Source organism: Zootoca vivipara, chromosome 4 (assembly GCF_965207765.1).
Source record: "Zootoca vivipara chromosome 4, rZooViv2.hap1.1, whole genome shotgun sequence".
Lineage (NCBI taxonomy): Eukaryota > Metazoa > Chordata > Lepidosauria > Squamata > Lacertidae > Zootoca > Zootoca vivipara.
Genome location: NC_142587.1, coordinates 48452233 through 48468150, shown reverse-complemented (window position 1 = coordinate 48468150; position 15918 = coordinate 48452233). Strand labels below are relative to the sequence as shown.

At 40.1% G+C, this 15918-nt stretch overlaps 1 protein-coding gene across 5 annotated transcripts in view; it reads right to left on the bottom strand.

Annotated features, from left to right (window-relative positions):
• Nucleotides 1-11255: 11255 nt before the first annotated feature.
• LOC118085214 (cystathionine beta-synthase-like) overlaps nucleotides 11256-15918 on the bottom strand; it is a 39315-nt gene continuing 34652 nt past the window's right edge. For all 5 annotated transcript variants that reach the window (XM_060273547.2, XM_035115592.3, XM_088667842.1 and 2 more), the window contains 4 exons: nucleotides 15578-15712; nucleotides 14429-14537; nucleotides 13303-13387; nucleotides 11256-11850 (listed from right to left, as the gene is read on the bottom strand). In XM_060273547.2, the coding sequence (XP_060129530.2) occupies nucleotides 11678-11850; nucleotides 13303-13387; nucleotides 14429-14537; nucleotides 15578-15712 (502 nt within the window). In that variant the 3' untranslated portion in view covers nucleotides 11256-11677. The remainder of the gene's footprint in view (nucleotides 11851-13302; nucleotides 13388-14428; nucleotides 14538-15577; nucleotides 15713-15918) is intronic.

The window sequence follows — 15918 nt, the reverse complement described above, 5'->3', positions numbered from 1 at the left end:
AATTACTTGAGCATATTTTTTTAAAATACAATTTAAAATCTTTCCATTCTTCCTCCATCGCTTCCTCTCCCTGGTTGCGGATTCTTCCGGTCATCTCCGCCAGTTCCATAAATTCGATCATCTTCATCTGCCAGTCGCCAATCGTTGGTAATGTTTGTAGTTTCCAGTTCTTAGCAATCAATAATCTAGCAGCCGTTGTAGCATACAGAAAGAAAGATACCTTTTTCTTTGGGGTCTCCTTCCCAACAATGCCCAGTAGAAATGCTTCTGGTTTCTTAACAAATGTGTTTTTCAACACTTTCTTAAGTTCATTATAAATCTTATTCCAGAAGTCACTTACTACTGGACATGTCCACCATATATGGTAGAAAGAACCTTCTTCTTTCTTACATCTCCAACATTTATTGTCATTGTTATGGTATATCTTAGCTAATTTTACTGGTGTAAGATACCATCTATACATCATTTTCATTAGGTTTTCTCTTAATAAGCTACACGCAGTATATTTAATATTCTCTTTCCACAATTTTTCCCATTCTTCAATCATAATATTATGACCAACATCTTTTGCCCATAAAATCATAACATTTTTTGTTTGTTCATCTTTCGTATGCCACTCAAGCAGCAATTTATACATTCTGGAAAGTATTTTCGTCTTAGGATCTAGCAATTCTGTTTCCACCTTTGACTTCTCTGTTTGAAAACCAACTAATCTATCCATTTTAAACACTTCATTTATCTGGTGGTATTGGAGCCAATCGTCTAGTTTACTTTTCAGCTCCTCATAAGTTTTTAACTTAAATTGGTCTCCTTCTTCAATCAACAAATCTCTATATTTCAACCAACTGGTCTCCGTATTGATCCTTTTACGGGCCTTGGCCTCTAAGGGTGAAATCCAGCTAGGTGTTTTCCTTTCTAACAAATTTTTAAATCTGGCCCAGATTTTATACAATGATTTTCTGATTATATGACTCTTAAAGCCTCTGTGGGCCTTTACTTTATCATACCAGATATATGCATGCCAACCGTAAACATTGTCATAACCTTCTAAATCTAAGATGTCTGTGTTCTCCAACAAAAACCAGTCTTTCAACCAGCAAAAGGCAGCTGCTTCATAATAAAGTTTCAGATCAGGCAGGGAAAAGCCTCCTCTTTGTTTATCATCTGTTAGTATCTTATATTTAATTCTTGGTTTCTTCCCTTGCCATATAAATTTAGAAAGCACCCTCTTTAAAACAGTCCACCTTTTCAATTATTGGCAATGATTGAAACAAAAACAACATCTTTGGCAAAACATTCATCTTAACAGTAGCTATACGGCCCAACAAAGACAATTTCAATTTGGTCCAGCTTTCTAAATCATTTTTGACTTCATTCCATAATTTAACATAATTATCTTTGAAAAGATTCAAATTCTTAGAAGTCATATTAACACCAAGGTACTTCACTTTCTTAGCAAAAGATAAACCAGTTGCTTCTTGTAATTTCTCTCTTTCTTCAGTATTCAGATTTTTATCTAATACTTTAGTTTTTGATTTATTCAGCTTAAAACCTGCTACCCTTCCGAAGTCTTGAATTACTTCCAGAGCCCTTTGGATACTGGACTCTGGATCTTGCAAAGTCAAAACAAGGTCATCCGCAAAGGCTTTGAGTTTATATTGTTTATTCCCTACAGTCACACCTTTTATTTCCTGGTCCTTCCTAATCCTATCGAGCAAGACTTCCAGGACCGATATAAAAAGTAAGGGGGAGAGGGGACACCCTTGTCTTGTACCTTTCTCAATTCTAATTTCTTCTGAAACCATATTATTTACAATTATTTTAGCTTTTTGCTCGGAGTAGATCGCATTTACTCCATTCAAGAAACTCTGTCCCATCCCCATTTTTTTCTAGATTTCTTTTTAAAAACAACCAAGAAATATTGTCAAAAGCCTTCTCTGCATCTATAAACATCAAGATGGCTTTCTTATTTATTTTCTGCTCCAGCATCTCCAAAATATCCACGACATTCCTGATGTTATCCTTCATATGTCTCCCTGGAAGGAAACCAGCTTGGTCGTGATTAATAAAATCTTTTAAGACTCTTTTCAATCTGGCAGCTAGAATAGTTGCAAATATTTTGTAATCCACATTGAGTAGGGAAATTGGGTGATAATTCTTCACTTGCGTTCTATCCATGTCCGGTTTTGGTATCAGCGTGATATAGGCCTCTTTCCAAGACTCGGGGGCCTCTCCTCCGTTCAAAATTTCATTGCACAAGTCTTTCAATGGTTGGACTAGCCAGTCCTTCATTGTCTTGTAGTATGTAGCAGTGAGTCCATCTGGTCCTGGGGTCTTGCCCAATTGCATTTGTTGTATTGCATATTCCACCTCTTGTGTTGAAATCTGTTGCGAAAGTAGGGATTTCTTTTCTTCCGGAACTTTATGCAGACCATGTTTGTCCAAGAACTGCTCCACCTCCTCTTTGTCTTGCTTTTCTTGTTTATACAATTGTTTAAAATATTTTTGAAAGCATTTTCTGATCTCTATCGGGTGCTCCAGGTGTCTTCCTTCTTGAACAAGATTTATGATGGTATTCAATTTCTGCCTCCTTTTCAGTTGCCATGCCAGTAATTTTCCACATTTGTTTGCCGATTCAAATGATTTTTGTTTCGAAATGATTGCTTACTTATCAAACCTTTATTAGGCATTTTGCAAATAAAACCATAAAAGAGAAAATAACATATAAAAGCCTTGAAATATATATAAAAAGGCAGCAGTTGGCTACATACATATACATATACATATACATATACATATACATATACATATATATATATATATATATATATATATATATATATATATATATATACATACATATACATATACATATAGAATCAGTGGTTTTCCTTGTTAACCTGCTCCTTGGAGGACTGCTACCAAAAACTCGGCTACCCCCGCCGTTACCCTTTGGTCAGCATCAGATAGGCAGAATCCCACACTTTCACCTTGCTGGGGTTCCAGACCACCCAAAAGAGTGGACAGCACGCGTTGACGGAGCGTACTGTACAATGGGCAATGAAAGAGAATATGTTCTACAGTGTCCGGGACATTCATAGAACATCTGCAGAATCTCTTGTTTCTAGGAATGTTTTGATATCTTCCCCTGACAAATGCAGAGGGGAAAACATTCAAACGGGCCAGCATAAAAGCCCTACGTTGGGCTGGGATTATTAACTTAGTGACGTAATTGGCTCTGCTATCTAAGATATTTAAATCATAGAATATAGGGGAGCAAATTTTGTTTACAGCTGCCATAATATTTTGTCTCTCGACATCCTTTAGTCTAGTTAGGATATTATGGAAAATGTATTGCTCGTTAGAATTGTACAGGGGCTCCAGCTCGATGCCTAAAGATTCAATCTTTTTTTCAAGGTACTGATACCATCTTGATTTATAGGAGTCTTTGAGCAAATCGGCGAGCTGACTAGATGGGGAGCAGCGAAAATGGCAGCGTAACCAGTATTTTATTGAGGTGGTCCAGGCCCAATATTCCATTGTGTGTATGCCTATTTCTGCACACATTGTTTCATATTTGATCACAGTTGGGAGTCCAAGAATACGTCTCAGAAAGCTGGAGTGAATCTTTTTAAAATCACTGTTATATGCTTGGACCCATAGCGGGATTCCATAGAATATCTGGGATTGCACTTTTGTTTGAAATATCTGGTTGGCTGCAGGAATAAATTGATTACCTTTCTGATAATAAAAACGGGCAACTGCTGATGAGGTGCACTTTGCCTGTTTTATGGCATTTGTGTGATGATTTGCCCACCCTAAATTGCTCTGGAATAAGATTCCCAGATACCTATAGATTTTCACTTGTTGGATTTCTTGCCCTCTTATTTTCCATTTCTCTAATTTCCAACCATTCGAGAAGACCAAAATTTTTGTCTTCTCATAATTTATAGAGAGTTTGTTAGATTTGCAGTAAAGGATCAGAGAAGATATAAGACGTTTTAGACCCAAGCTCGTTAATGATAGTAGGACAGCATCGTCTGCGTATAATAAGAGAGGAACTGGTTTCTGATTAAGTTTAGGGGCATGTGATTCTATTTTTTGGAGGTGATCTGGCAAGTCTGATAAAAATAAGTTAAATAGAAAGGGGGCAAGAATACACCCTTGTTTTACCCCTTTCGAGTTTGGGATGTCTGATGAAAGGTGACCTTGGTGTTAAGTTTGACTTGACAGGTATTGGAAGAGTATAGATTTTGTATTAGAATCAGTAAGCGCTGGTCAATTTTTAATTCTGCGAGTTTCCTCCACAGCTTTGGGCGGTCAATTGAGTCGAAGGCACCACGAAAGTCTACAAAAGCAGCATATATCTTAGATTGCCTTTGGGATCTGTATTTTTCAACCAAATGCATAAGTATAAGACAGTGGTCTAAAGTAGAGCAACCTTTAGATAAACCTATTTGTTCTTTCCCTGGTAAATTTAGACTTTTCATCCAGGTAAGGAGTTTAGATAAAAGGTGCTTAGCGTAGATTTTCCCTATCACTGATAATAGGTTTATCGGTCTATAATTCCTTGGTTCTTTTGGGTCGCCATTTTTAAAGATTGAGATAATTATTTATCTTAACCATATCTCAGGTATGATCCCATATTTATCTATGAGAGTAAACAATTGAGCTAAGGGTTCTGCCCACCAATCTATATAGGTCTTGAATAATTCTATCGGTAGACCGTCTGGCCCAGGAGATTTCCCCGATTTGAAATTTTTAACTATCTCTCTAATTTCCTCCTCTTCTACCCTTGGCCACTCCTGGAGTTTATCGATTTTATTTTTAGTGGTCTCATTTCCTTTAAGTTCACTGTGTAGATTGTTGAATACAGATGTAAAGTATTGGGACCATTTGGATTCTGCAATTGGTGGAAGAGTTAGTTGATTTTCGTCTTTCAATCCTCTGTACACTAGGTTCCAGAACGCTTTGTTGTTTTTACTCTGAATTGAGTCGAATAATTGTAGCCATTTTTGGGTTGCATATTTCTGTTTCTTTTTGGCCAGAATGTAATGATATTTTCTTTTTTCATCAAGATAAGAGGGCTCTAGTTTAGTGCGATTATTTTTAAATGTTTGGCGCAGTTTTCTTTTTAGCTGGAAACATTCATCATCAAACCAAGGGTTGGCGCTATGTTTGAGTACCCAAACTTTAGGTGGAGTACTAAGCTCTACGAACATTTGGAAGATTTCATTATAAATTTTCGGAATATCACTGTGGGAATTAGTGGTCTTTAAGTTTGATAATACTTGTTTTCTCAGGTTGGCTGTAAGTTTTTGCCCCACTGCTGCACTCATTTCCTGGGACCATTTTAATTGGGTCATTTGTTTGTATTGAGAAGGTTCTATGATATTGTACTTGGTTATTTTGGTTTCATTCTTTAAGTTAATAGACAACGATAATGGCTGATGGTCGCTTTCAGTACGCGTTCCAATTTTGAGGTCCATGATCGAATTTATAATATTATAAGGGACAAGAATATAATCGATGACACTGCATCCTCGGGGGGAGAAGTATGTAAACTCCCCACTTTTATTGCCTTTTGTTGAACCGTTCACAATCTGCAAATTAAAGTTGTTACATAATTCAAGTAGGTGTAAGCCTTCGTTGTTTACAACCCTATCTCTGGAGAATCGTCCTATTTTCAGGGCATGTGCGATATCATTATCAATATTCCAATTTAGTTTGCTACATAGTTGTTCATTGTTGGTTCCCACTCTGGCATTAAAATTGCCTGCTATTATCAGTGAGGCATTTGGGTATTTATTGGTCAAATTTTCTATATAAAAGGTTAGTTGTGACCAATTTTCACTGCTGCTATTGTTTTTGGTTGGGGGGATATAGACATTTACAAGTAGCAAAGTATCGTCTTTTTGGGTTAAAAGTAGAGCTTGTGCAAGTGGTGAGCATTTTTCTAGCTGCTTGATTTCAAACCCTAAGTTGTCTTTGATCATACAGCAGAACCCTGCTTTCGGCCGGCCCTTCGTGTTTGTTTTCAATGCGGGTTTCGTATAGGAGGTGAATCCATTGATTTTAATATCTCTAGTTGACCATGTTTCTTGTAGAAGTATTAATTCAAAATCTTTAAAGAAGTTCATTAGATCTGGGTCTCCGTCTTTGTTTCCCCACCCTGCAATATTCCAGGACAGCAAGCGTAGGATCCGTTTTTGAGTTGGTGGCTGGTTGACAGCATTTAGTCATTCTAGTTCTGTTATTGAGTCCAGCGAGAGATTTTGTCTTGTGCAGATTCAGCCATTTGTCACTGCTTTCAGTGGGGAACATATTGGTGGATCTTCTAGATTCTTTTTTAAAATGCGGGAAATTGAAATTTCCTCCCTTTCTTGATTTTCTTCCTTAACTGTTCCTTGTTCCTGAGAAATTTCTGTGGTTGGCGGACTGTTATGGACAGTTGGACTGTTTTCAGTCTCTACTTCCATTTCTTTGGCCTCATTTGATGTTGAGCTCAGTGCGTCAGGTCTGTTGGAGGTCGTCTTTTGTTCGACAATGTTAGAGTCCTTTGTAGTACTTAAATAAGGGGTACCTATTTCGTTTGGAGCTAGTATTTGATATCTCAGCCAGGAATTTGTGGTCTCATTACTGGAGTTTTTCCTTGCCATTTCATATTCTAAAGGAGGCTGGATTTGAAGCTCTGCATCTATACATTTAAAAGTTCCATTAGTAGCTCTCTTTTTGACTATGCATTTTGGGGAGAAGGCTGGTAAGCGTAAAGTTTGATTGTGTATTGTTTCTCCTGCATTTTGTTGACCTTGTTGGTGTATTTCGGTCAATCTGGCCTGTAATTTCGTCAATTTACTGAGTATGTTTATTTGTTCTTTATCTGGTAGCTTGGTAAAGTTACTCAGCAAATCTTCTTCTTCTGGGACTGTCCAGTCTATTGCGTCGAGGGCGAGGCTGTTATTTGATGCTACAGTCACATGGTTTGGGAGCTTGGATTTCTCATGTGTGATTTCCCGGGTAGCTGGCTGCGGTTTCTCCCATCTACTGGGTTCTTCCACGAGAGTAGGGCAGATGTCGGCTTCTGGTGGAATGGCCTTGTTCATCTTGTTCTGTCTTTTAGATGCGATCTGAGTGATATATCTTCAAAGTGTCGACGCGGAATAATTCCTTTCTGGGCTAAATGAGCCTTTTCCCTTAAGATTTTGGTTGGAATTCTATGACTACCAAATCTTAGTAGTACTTTTTTGGAATATCCATCATTAGTGAGCCTCTTGACGGCTTTTAAGTCAATGCTTCCACCCTCAAGGCCTAGGAGCAGATTTAGATGATGTCTGGCCCAGAAGGATGACTCCCAGTAAGGTAGGGGCCCTCTATATGGAAAAATGTGGAGAACAATCTCACATGGCCTCAGTATCAGGTTGACTGAGTGAGGGGGGCTTCCTCTGGTTTTTAGCTGGTTTAGAGGTGTAAATTTGTATTTGTTCTGTTTATCTCCAGGGCTTGTTAAAGATGGCAAAAAGGGAGTGAGTTGCCTCCTTTCATCTGGATTATCCAGCTTCTTGGAGATGTTTTGTAATTGTTCAAAGATTTTTTGAACTGTTTGAGCAGTCAATAGGCAGCATTCCTCCAGCAGCTCCACCTTTCTATCAATTAGTACTTGTGCCTCGATTATGGGAGTAGTAGCCTTGTCCTTATTTATTCCTAGGGATATCTCTTCAACTGTCTTTCCATGTAAAGGGTTGAGGAAGGTTTTGGGAGGAGATATGTGCTGTTTTTGAGGTAGCAGGTAATTATCTAGATTACTCTGTTTGAAACCAGAGGGCTCTGAGTCCGTTTCCGTATCAGGACATCTGAGTCTTTTGGCTCTTCTCATTGCTAGATTCTTCTTAAATCAATGAGATCAGACTTCTAAGTAGAGTGATAAAGTGCTAAAGTTCTGAGGTTGCAATCTCATTCAATTCTCATTCAGTCCTGGCTGGGCTGCTGCGAGAAGGAGTTTAAAACCGGGTCCAATTAGAGCACTCCTTTGAAGTATCTCCCCCCCCCCACTTCTTCTCAGTTTGTTAAAACAACTGAGATGTTTGGGGGTCCACTAAGTTAGAGGTCCATGGGGTCACGAAGAGTCGGACACGACTAAACGACTAAACAACAACAAGTTAGAGGTGGCGGGAGAAATTTGTGGGTTTATGAATTTGTAGTTTTTAGGGTTAAAAGCCCATTAGAAGTCCTTAAAGATCCTCGGAATAAGTTTGTCACGAGGAGTCAACGAGAAACTGGGAGGGAGTGCCTTAATGCCCGGGAGGGAATGTCTGAGAGTCTTCGTTAAAACTTCATTAACTTCATTAAGTCCTGGCACCGAGGTGGATAAGATAAGATGTTCAAAAGCACAACGAAGTAGTAAAAGGAAATATAATCCAAAAGAAGGAGGAGAGCCAGCAACAAAGGCATTTAGTTAAAATATTTCTTCGAGCTCCAATAAGAGCGTCTTACCTCGGCGCCATCTTTTTCATATTTTCTAAAAATGATTGCATAAATTCCTGCCACGTCTGTGAATCACATTCATGAGCATGCCAACTTCTAATTCCTAGAAGTCTTGATTGTCTAGCCAGGCAAAAATATGTACCACCATTTTGCTGTAAACATCATCCACATGAGCAGCATTCAGTGACCCTCATTTTAAAATATCTGAATTTTCATGCATAGGAAATGTTACACTGGTGAGCTCAGTCCAGAGATTCATGCGTACAAATGGATGTTTTATACAACTACTATCGCATGGAATAAAACCCATGCAGTGGCATACAAGATGCAGATAAGCATTTCTGCCCATACTGAGAGATGGAGGGGAGAGTGTACCCATATCTACTCTGTGATAGGTTCCCCTGAGTCACCATCATATAGGTATGTGCATATAGTGTTGACAACTGGCCTCTTTACTTGTATGGGCCAGTCACTCCCCATCCCCAACCAATCTACAGTGGAATCCAGTTATAAACATCACACATGGTTGGGTGCTTTGTGGGTGAACCTTTTCTCTGTGCAGTGGGCTCTAATGCTGGCCTACACATGCACAAGCAGCTTGTTCAGAGCATCTTAAACCCCTGTCTTTGTTCACAGGGTAAAGTGCTTGGTTAGGAAAAACTATATACCAAAAAAGGAAAAGGGTACAGACAAATTGCAGATGAAAAGCTGCACAGTAATCAATGCCCAGTAGAACTGTTGAATTCAGCCTTCTTTCTGCTAAAGGAAGTTCCTCAACTTCATAAAAAGGTGGGACTGAGCAACGGAAAGTAGATCACAGCCCCTGTTTCTCCAGTCTACTCAAAGACAGAAAGCTACATTAGAGACTGTCATTATATAGCTAAGTAGTTCTGATGCTATACACTTAAGAGTGCAAGTCTGATAAAAAAGTTGGTTTTCAAATGCAAAAGTCTAAATTAGAAACAGAATTGATAGATTCGAAAGGTAAAAATTTGTCAAAAATGTATAATGTATTGTTGGAATGGCATACAAAAGATGAGCAAACAAAATGTGTGATGATAAAATGGGCAAATGATGTAGGACACAACATCATGGTGGAAGATTGGGAAAGGTTATGGAAGCAAAATATGAAATTTACCGCGTGTACAGTTTTAAAAGAAAATTTAATGAAAATGATGTATAGATGGTACCTGACTCCGGTAAAGCTAGCTAAGATTTATCATAAACAAGACAATAAGTGCTGGAAATGCAAAAAGCAAGAAGTTACTTTCTTCCACATGTGGTGGATGTGCCCCTAAGTGAGAGACTTCTGGGAAAAGATTTATAATGAATTGAAAAAAAGTGTTGAAAAACACCTTTGTTAAGAAACCAGAGGCCTTCTTACTTGGGATAACGGGGGTTGATATACCTAAGAAAGATGCCAGCTTTTTTCTGGATGCCACAACAGCAGCAAGAATATTACTGGCAAAGAATTGGAAGAATGAAGAATTACCAACCGTGGATGAATGGCAGAAGAAGTTGATAGAATACATGGAACTGTCTGAATTGACGGGGAGACTCCGAGACCGGAGCGAAGAAGCAGTGGAAGAAGATTGGAAGAAATTTAAAATTTATTTGAAAAATTAGCGTATAATAGATTGAGTTAACGGAAGTGAGGGAGATACAATGAGGTTGTAGATAATACAAGGGTGTGAAATAAGTGTTGATAGATGATAAGGATAATTTAATTAAGAAGGAAGATATAGAAGGATAAGATATAAAAAATATGCTAATAAGGTAATATTGAAGTTATAATTAGAGTTTATATAAGATTTAGAATTTACTAAGTATGATATGCTAAGAACCGCAGTAGGAGGTGGAAGGAGGAAGTCAATAGATCAGAATTAAGGATCATAAGCAAGAATCTTTGTTTTTGCAGTATTGTATTTTTTTGTGTGTTTTGTATTTCTTTTTTTGTGTCTGTATTTTTGTATACTTTGTTTGTTTGAAAAAATCTTTAATAAATACTTTAAAAAAAAAGTCTACAGTTTACTGCTCTGCTTTATGGACTTCTCCAGAATTAAAATCATCTGTTTTGTTTTCTGCTATATTGAGCGGAGGAGTTACCATTATGAACAGAATATTACACCTTGGGTTGCAGGAAAGGTCAATTAAATGTAATTATAAAGCTGCTTTCAAACTTTACATTTGATGTGAAGGCAGATACAAATTACTCTCAATGGGACTTAATTACAACTAATTTTGGGGTCTAGATTGAAGTAATCTAGTCGCTATTGTGCTTCATAGGTAGTTCCTATAAGGCAGGGATGAGGAATCTCAAACCAGGGTGGCAAATGTGGTCCTCCAAGTATCTGTATTTGGCCCTTGGGACTCACCTTTCGAGACTGTGTGTATTTCCCCAAATTGATATTCATAGGTGGGCTACAGAAGTCATCAACATGTGGCTGTGTTTATCTGAACCAGAATCAGATCTCCTTAAGCCCCACCCTGCTATGGCAGTTCTCTGACTGTCAGACTCTTAGAGGTAGGAACCATTGGCATGCACATGGTCTCCTATGCCCAGGAACCTTTCTTGGTCAAAAATGTTCTAAGAGGTTAATGCAACAGTGAGTTGCAGCAGCATACACTTCCAGCAGTCAGTCATAACAGCAGGAAGTCTTTCTCTGTGGAAAAGGGGGCTTATGAACATTCAACCATCTGTACAGTCCCAGTTCACACTTCCCTTGTACAGGCAAACAGTCTTATTGTCAGTTCTACAATCAAGTCAGGCAGCCTTTGCATCTGTAGTATTTCTTTATTGCTCTGCCAGCAGATTTTGAAATGCATTTACCAGTCAATGTTAAGGCAAACAACAAAATGCCAGATAAAAATCAAGGCAACAAGACAACCTCACAGGAGAATCCATTTAGTCTACTGCTTCCTCCCAATAATCTTATTTTTTTTTAACATGTTATCACAGAATAGCTGCTTATTTTAATTGTAAGTGATCTTGTCCAATCATCCTGATCCCAAATTATTTCCCTTTGTGGAATTTAGGATGAGCATAGCTATGAACATAGCAGACCAAGAACAGCTAGGCAAATTAAAATAGAAATACTAGATACTAGTATAATACTATACTAAATACAATGCTAATTCTAAAATAGAAAGCCATACTCAAAAACAAAACCAGACTCTTATACTTAAAGGTCTTCAGCTATTTCTCCACAGATTCTGCCATGGAGAAAATTATTTCAGAAGAATCTGATTCGAGTGTCACATCTCTTCGTTCCTGGGTCTTGTTTTTGGGGGTGACAAAGCTGAGAAGATCAACAGCTGTGACCACACCAAATACCATCTGTTTCATGAAGGAGCTGCCATCTGCATTGTCTGGAAGAAGACATAAATAAAGGAAGATTACATACTGTTGACGCTTCCAGAGTAGCATTCAAGGAAACCCACAAGCAGCGCTATTTTTCTAGAAAAAGAGGCGCTGGAACTCTCCATGAACACCTCCCTTGTTCTCTTAGAATGGCAATGGCGCCCACCTGAGAGGTGTCAGAACTGAGTTCCCCCAGAAAAAAGCCCCGCCCACGAGGAAATGTTATCTTTATTTGTGTCATCTGGGAACTTTCCCCTTCATACTACTGTCCAATTATGCATGTTGGGGAGAAGATGGACAGATGGAAGTTTTTTTCTCTCTCTCACCATGCCATGAAATGAAGCTGAATTTTGGAAGATTCAGGACATGCAAAAGGAAGTAGTACTTATTCACACAGTTCACAGTTAAAGTATGGAAGGATTGATGGCCACCAGCTAGGATGCCTTTAAAAGAGGCTTAGACCAATTCTCAGAAGAAAAGGCTACTAGCCACAATGGCTATGTTCATGGCTTTTTTCCCCCAGAGGTGCCACATGAACTGGCAGAGGAAGGGGGTGCAGTAGGTGCGGTACACCCCAGATGTCATCCCTGAGGGGGGTGACATCATCGCCCCACCCCCCTGGGATGCTTGCCCTGCCTGCGTGGGTGGCTAATCCCACCCCTGGGTGCAGCTAGCTTTGCCTCTGGCCACATGACCCCAAATGTCATGCATGGGGATGGCACCGCAACACCAATGAGGTGCCAAATGGAAAAAAAAGCCCTGGAGGCCAGTAACTGGGAAACACAGCTGTAGAGAATGTTATTGCCGTTGGGTCCTGTTTGTGGGCTTCTGATAGGCATCTGGCTGTCCACTGAGAGAACAGGATGCTGCCCAGGGTGCCTTTGGGCTGATGCAGCAGGGCTCACTTTATGCTGTTAACAATCCCACCCCAACCAGCTTGGGACCTACATACCTGAAAAGTCACTCCCACCCTGTGTAGTTGATCCTAAGCTTAAGAACTCCTTCATTAGATGGTCACTAAAACCTGAACTGTGGGCATCTCTCAAACACAATGGATGGAGGCTTGTTGGAATTTAGACAAACGTGAAGTCACCTTTGCCCATAAAATGGAGCTGTGGAGCTGGCTGTGCCCCCACCCCATGAGTCACATGGCACCACCTCCAGTGTCCACATATTAGGCATGGATGCCTGTAAAGGAAAGCCAAAACATATAGGCTTCCCTTTGCAGATGTCTACAATGCTACCTTGAGCTCCTTGGGAAAAAAGCTGGGCTATAAGTGCAATAAATTAACAAATAGTAAACTAATATAGTAATATATAGATGTGATGCCTTTCATGTATATCTATTTCATGGTTCGAAGGGCATATTAGGTCATCTCTAGGTGTGTGTGTATACTGTATATATATACACACACAATTAGTAGTATGGCATTTTTATTTTTACTGGAAAAGCTACTTACATTGCTCCAGCTCATGCACAACAATAGCAAAATGATCATTTTCCAGGATGTGTGAAAGCTTTCCAAGGGTATCATCCAGGCTAATCTGTAGTAAAGTCCCAAACATAAAGCGATTCAAATTGTTACTAGACATCTAGGACCCAGTTTACATAAAGTCCCACATAAAGTAGTGACATACTGCTGGAACCACATGGAAGACGTAAGGTATGAGATGGACACTCCATGTCAAGTACTCCTTGTTCCCTCTGAGGTTGTGCTTAGATGACCTCCACCCCACCTCAGTTGTCTTGGGGGAGAAAAGATGTTCCGGCAGTGTCTTGGCATGAAGGATCCTGCTTCTGTGCTACTTCCTCTATGGAAGGCTGGGGAGCCTATGGTTCTCCAGATGTGGATGGACTCCAACTCCCACCAGCCCTAGTCAGCATGGCCAATGGTCAGGGGTGATAGTTGTAGTCTAGAAACATCCAAAAGGCCACCAGATCCCCATCCCTGTCCTATAGTGCTGTAGCAACAGAACAATCTTAAATGAGGCAAGATCTCAAGACGACAGCCTACTTGAACCTACCCAGAATACTCATATCCCGGGTTCATTCCCTGGCATCTCCAGTGTTTTGAAATCAGCCTCCTTAGCTTAGTTGGTAGAGCATGCAACTCTTAATCTCAGGGTCATGGGTTCAAGCCCCATGTTGGGCAAAAGATTCCTGCATTGCAGGGAGCTGGTCTAGATCAGGCATGTCCAACAAGTAGATCGTGATCTACTGGTAGATCACGGGGTGTTCCTGGTAGATCTCGTGCCCCTCAGTAATCCTCCCCCCCCAAAAAAAGGGTGAAAACAACAACAGTGGCTTCCTTAAAAAAGCCCAACAACTCTGCCTTTCCTAACAAAGCTCAACAACTTTGCCTTCCTAAAAGAAGCTCAACAACTTTGGTCCATGCAACGACAATGGGTAGATCACTGCCAGTTTTTTTATATTGTGGGTAGATCACAGTCTATTGGGAGTTGGACATCCCTGGGATGATCCTTGGGGTCCTTTCTGCCTCAGCTTTCCCTCTTATTTCCTGTATCTCCCATCCTCATCCTTTGCCCCAGGCAGCAACTCCAAAACAGGTACTGGGCACACATTACCTTGGAAAACTGCTGATACATGACCTTCATCACTGGGTCTGAGAACTGGGCAGTTCCTGCCAGGACGGAGGAGAGGATGTTGCTCAGAGTTACCATCCCCAAGATGAGTCTTCAAGAAAACACACAGTTGTTTGGTTTTTTTAAAAAAAGCAAAATGAATGCAGTTGAATTTTCACAACACAGAGATGAGAGCTCCAGCAGTTCATGCATATAAAGAGAAGACACAGGACAAGATGGGTGGGGTGGGGAGTTCACTTTTTGCAACATCTGCTGTGGCTCAGCGGCATGCAAGGTTGCCACTTTTAAAATTAGACCAGTACCAATGCCCCTTCTATTCAGCCTGACTGGTGGTAGGCCAATACTGAACGTAACTGGGCTCTTTGAAAATGATCCAAAAGTCACAAACTCTCAAAGGAAGCTTTTCAATAACACACCATCAATAAGATGGTGGGGAGAAATATCCTCATATAGAAATATCCTCATATAGAGGAGGGAGAAAGGTTGTTTTCTGCTGCTCCAGAGAAGCGGACACGGAGCAATGGATTCAAACTGCAAGAAAGAAGATTCCACCTAAACATTAGGAAGAACTTCCTGACAGTAAGAGCTGTTCGGCAGTGGAATTTGCTACCAAGGAGTGTGGTGGAGTCTCCTTCTTTGGAGGTCTTTAAGCAGAGGCTTGACAGGCATATGTCGAGAATGCTTTGATGGTGTTTCCTGCTCGGCAGGGGGTTGGACTGGATGGCCCTTGTGGTCTCTTCCAACTCTACGATTCTATGATTCTAAGAGCTCTAGGTCCTTGGAGTATAAGAACCAAAGTGGATGTGATATAGCTCTTGATTGGGGATTCCCTATGCCAGCTGTGTGGGGAGGGTGACACAGAGGGAAGAGGAGTTTGATGCTTTGCCTCCTTGCCGAACTACAAAGCAGCAATGCCTTATGCTAAGCCTACAGGAATCCTTCATGTGTAGGCACTGTCCTTGCAACAGATTGGCTAAGGCCCATATTACTCCAAGTATTTCTTTAAAGATTTCATTAATTATGTCAATGGCAGGCTGTTTCTCATTAGTGCTTTATACAGTGAGAATTGTGGAATTCTCCTGAAGACTATACCGACTCTTAGAATGAGGCTTCAGTGAATAAGTGACTTACCCTGATTCTGCAACAACCGGTGCCTGGTCGTACGCCTTCTCACGAAGGATTTCAATGGCCTTTTGACAGTTCACATCTGGGAGGAGAGTCAGAGGAGCTAAGAGGCTTAGCTTCTGCACCTTGATAGTCCACCACCTATCACAAAGGGGGGCGGCGGGAAGGACAGCAAGTAGTGTTAAACCCCAGCAGTCTGCTCTGTGTCTTATTTAAATGTTTAAATATTTGTATTTAAATACACACACACACAAATAAATTTTGAAAGGACTTAAGGAAATGGTTTGCAGCTCAGCAAACTTATTTAGGACTGATTCCTACATTATATTTTCCAGGCCCAGTACCTG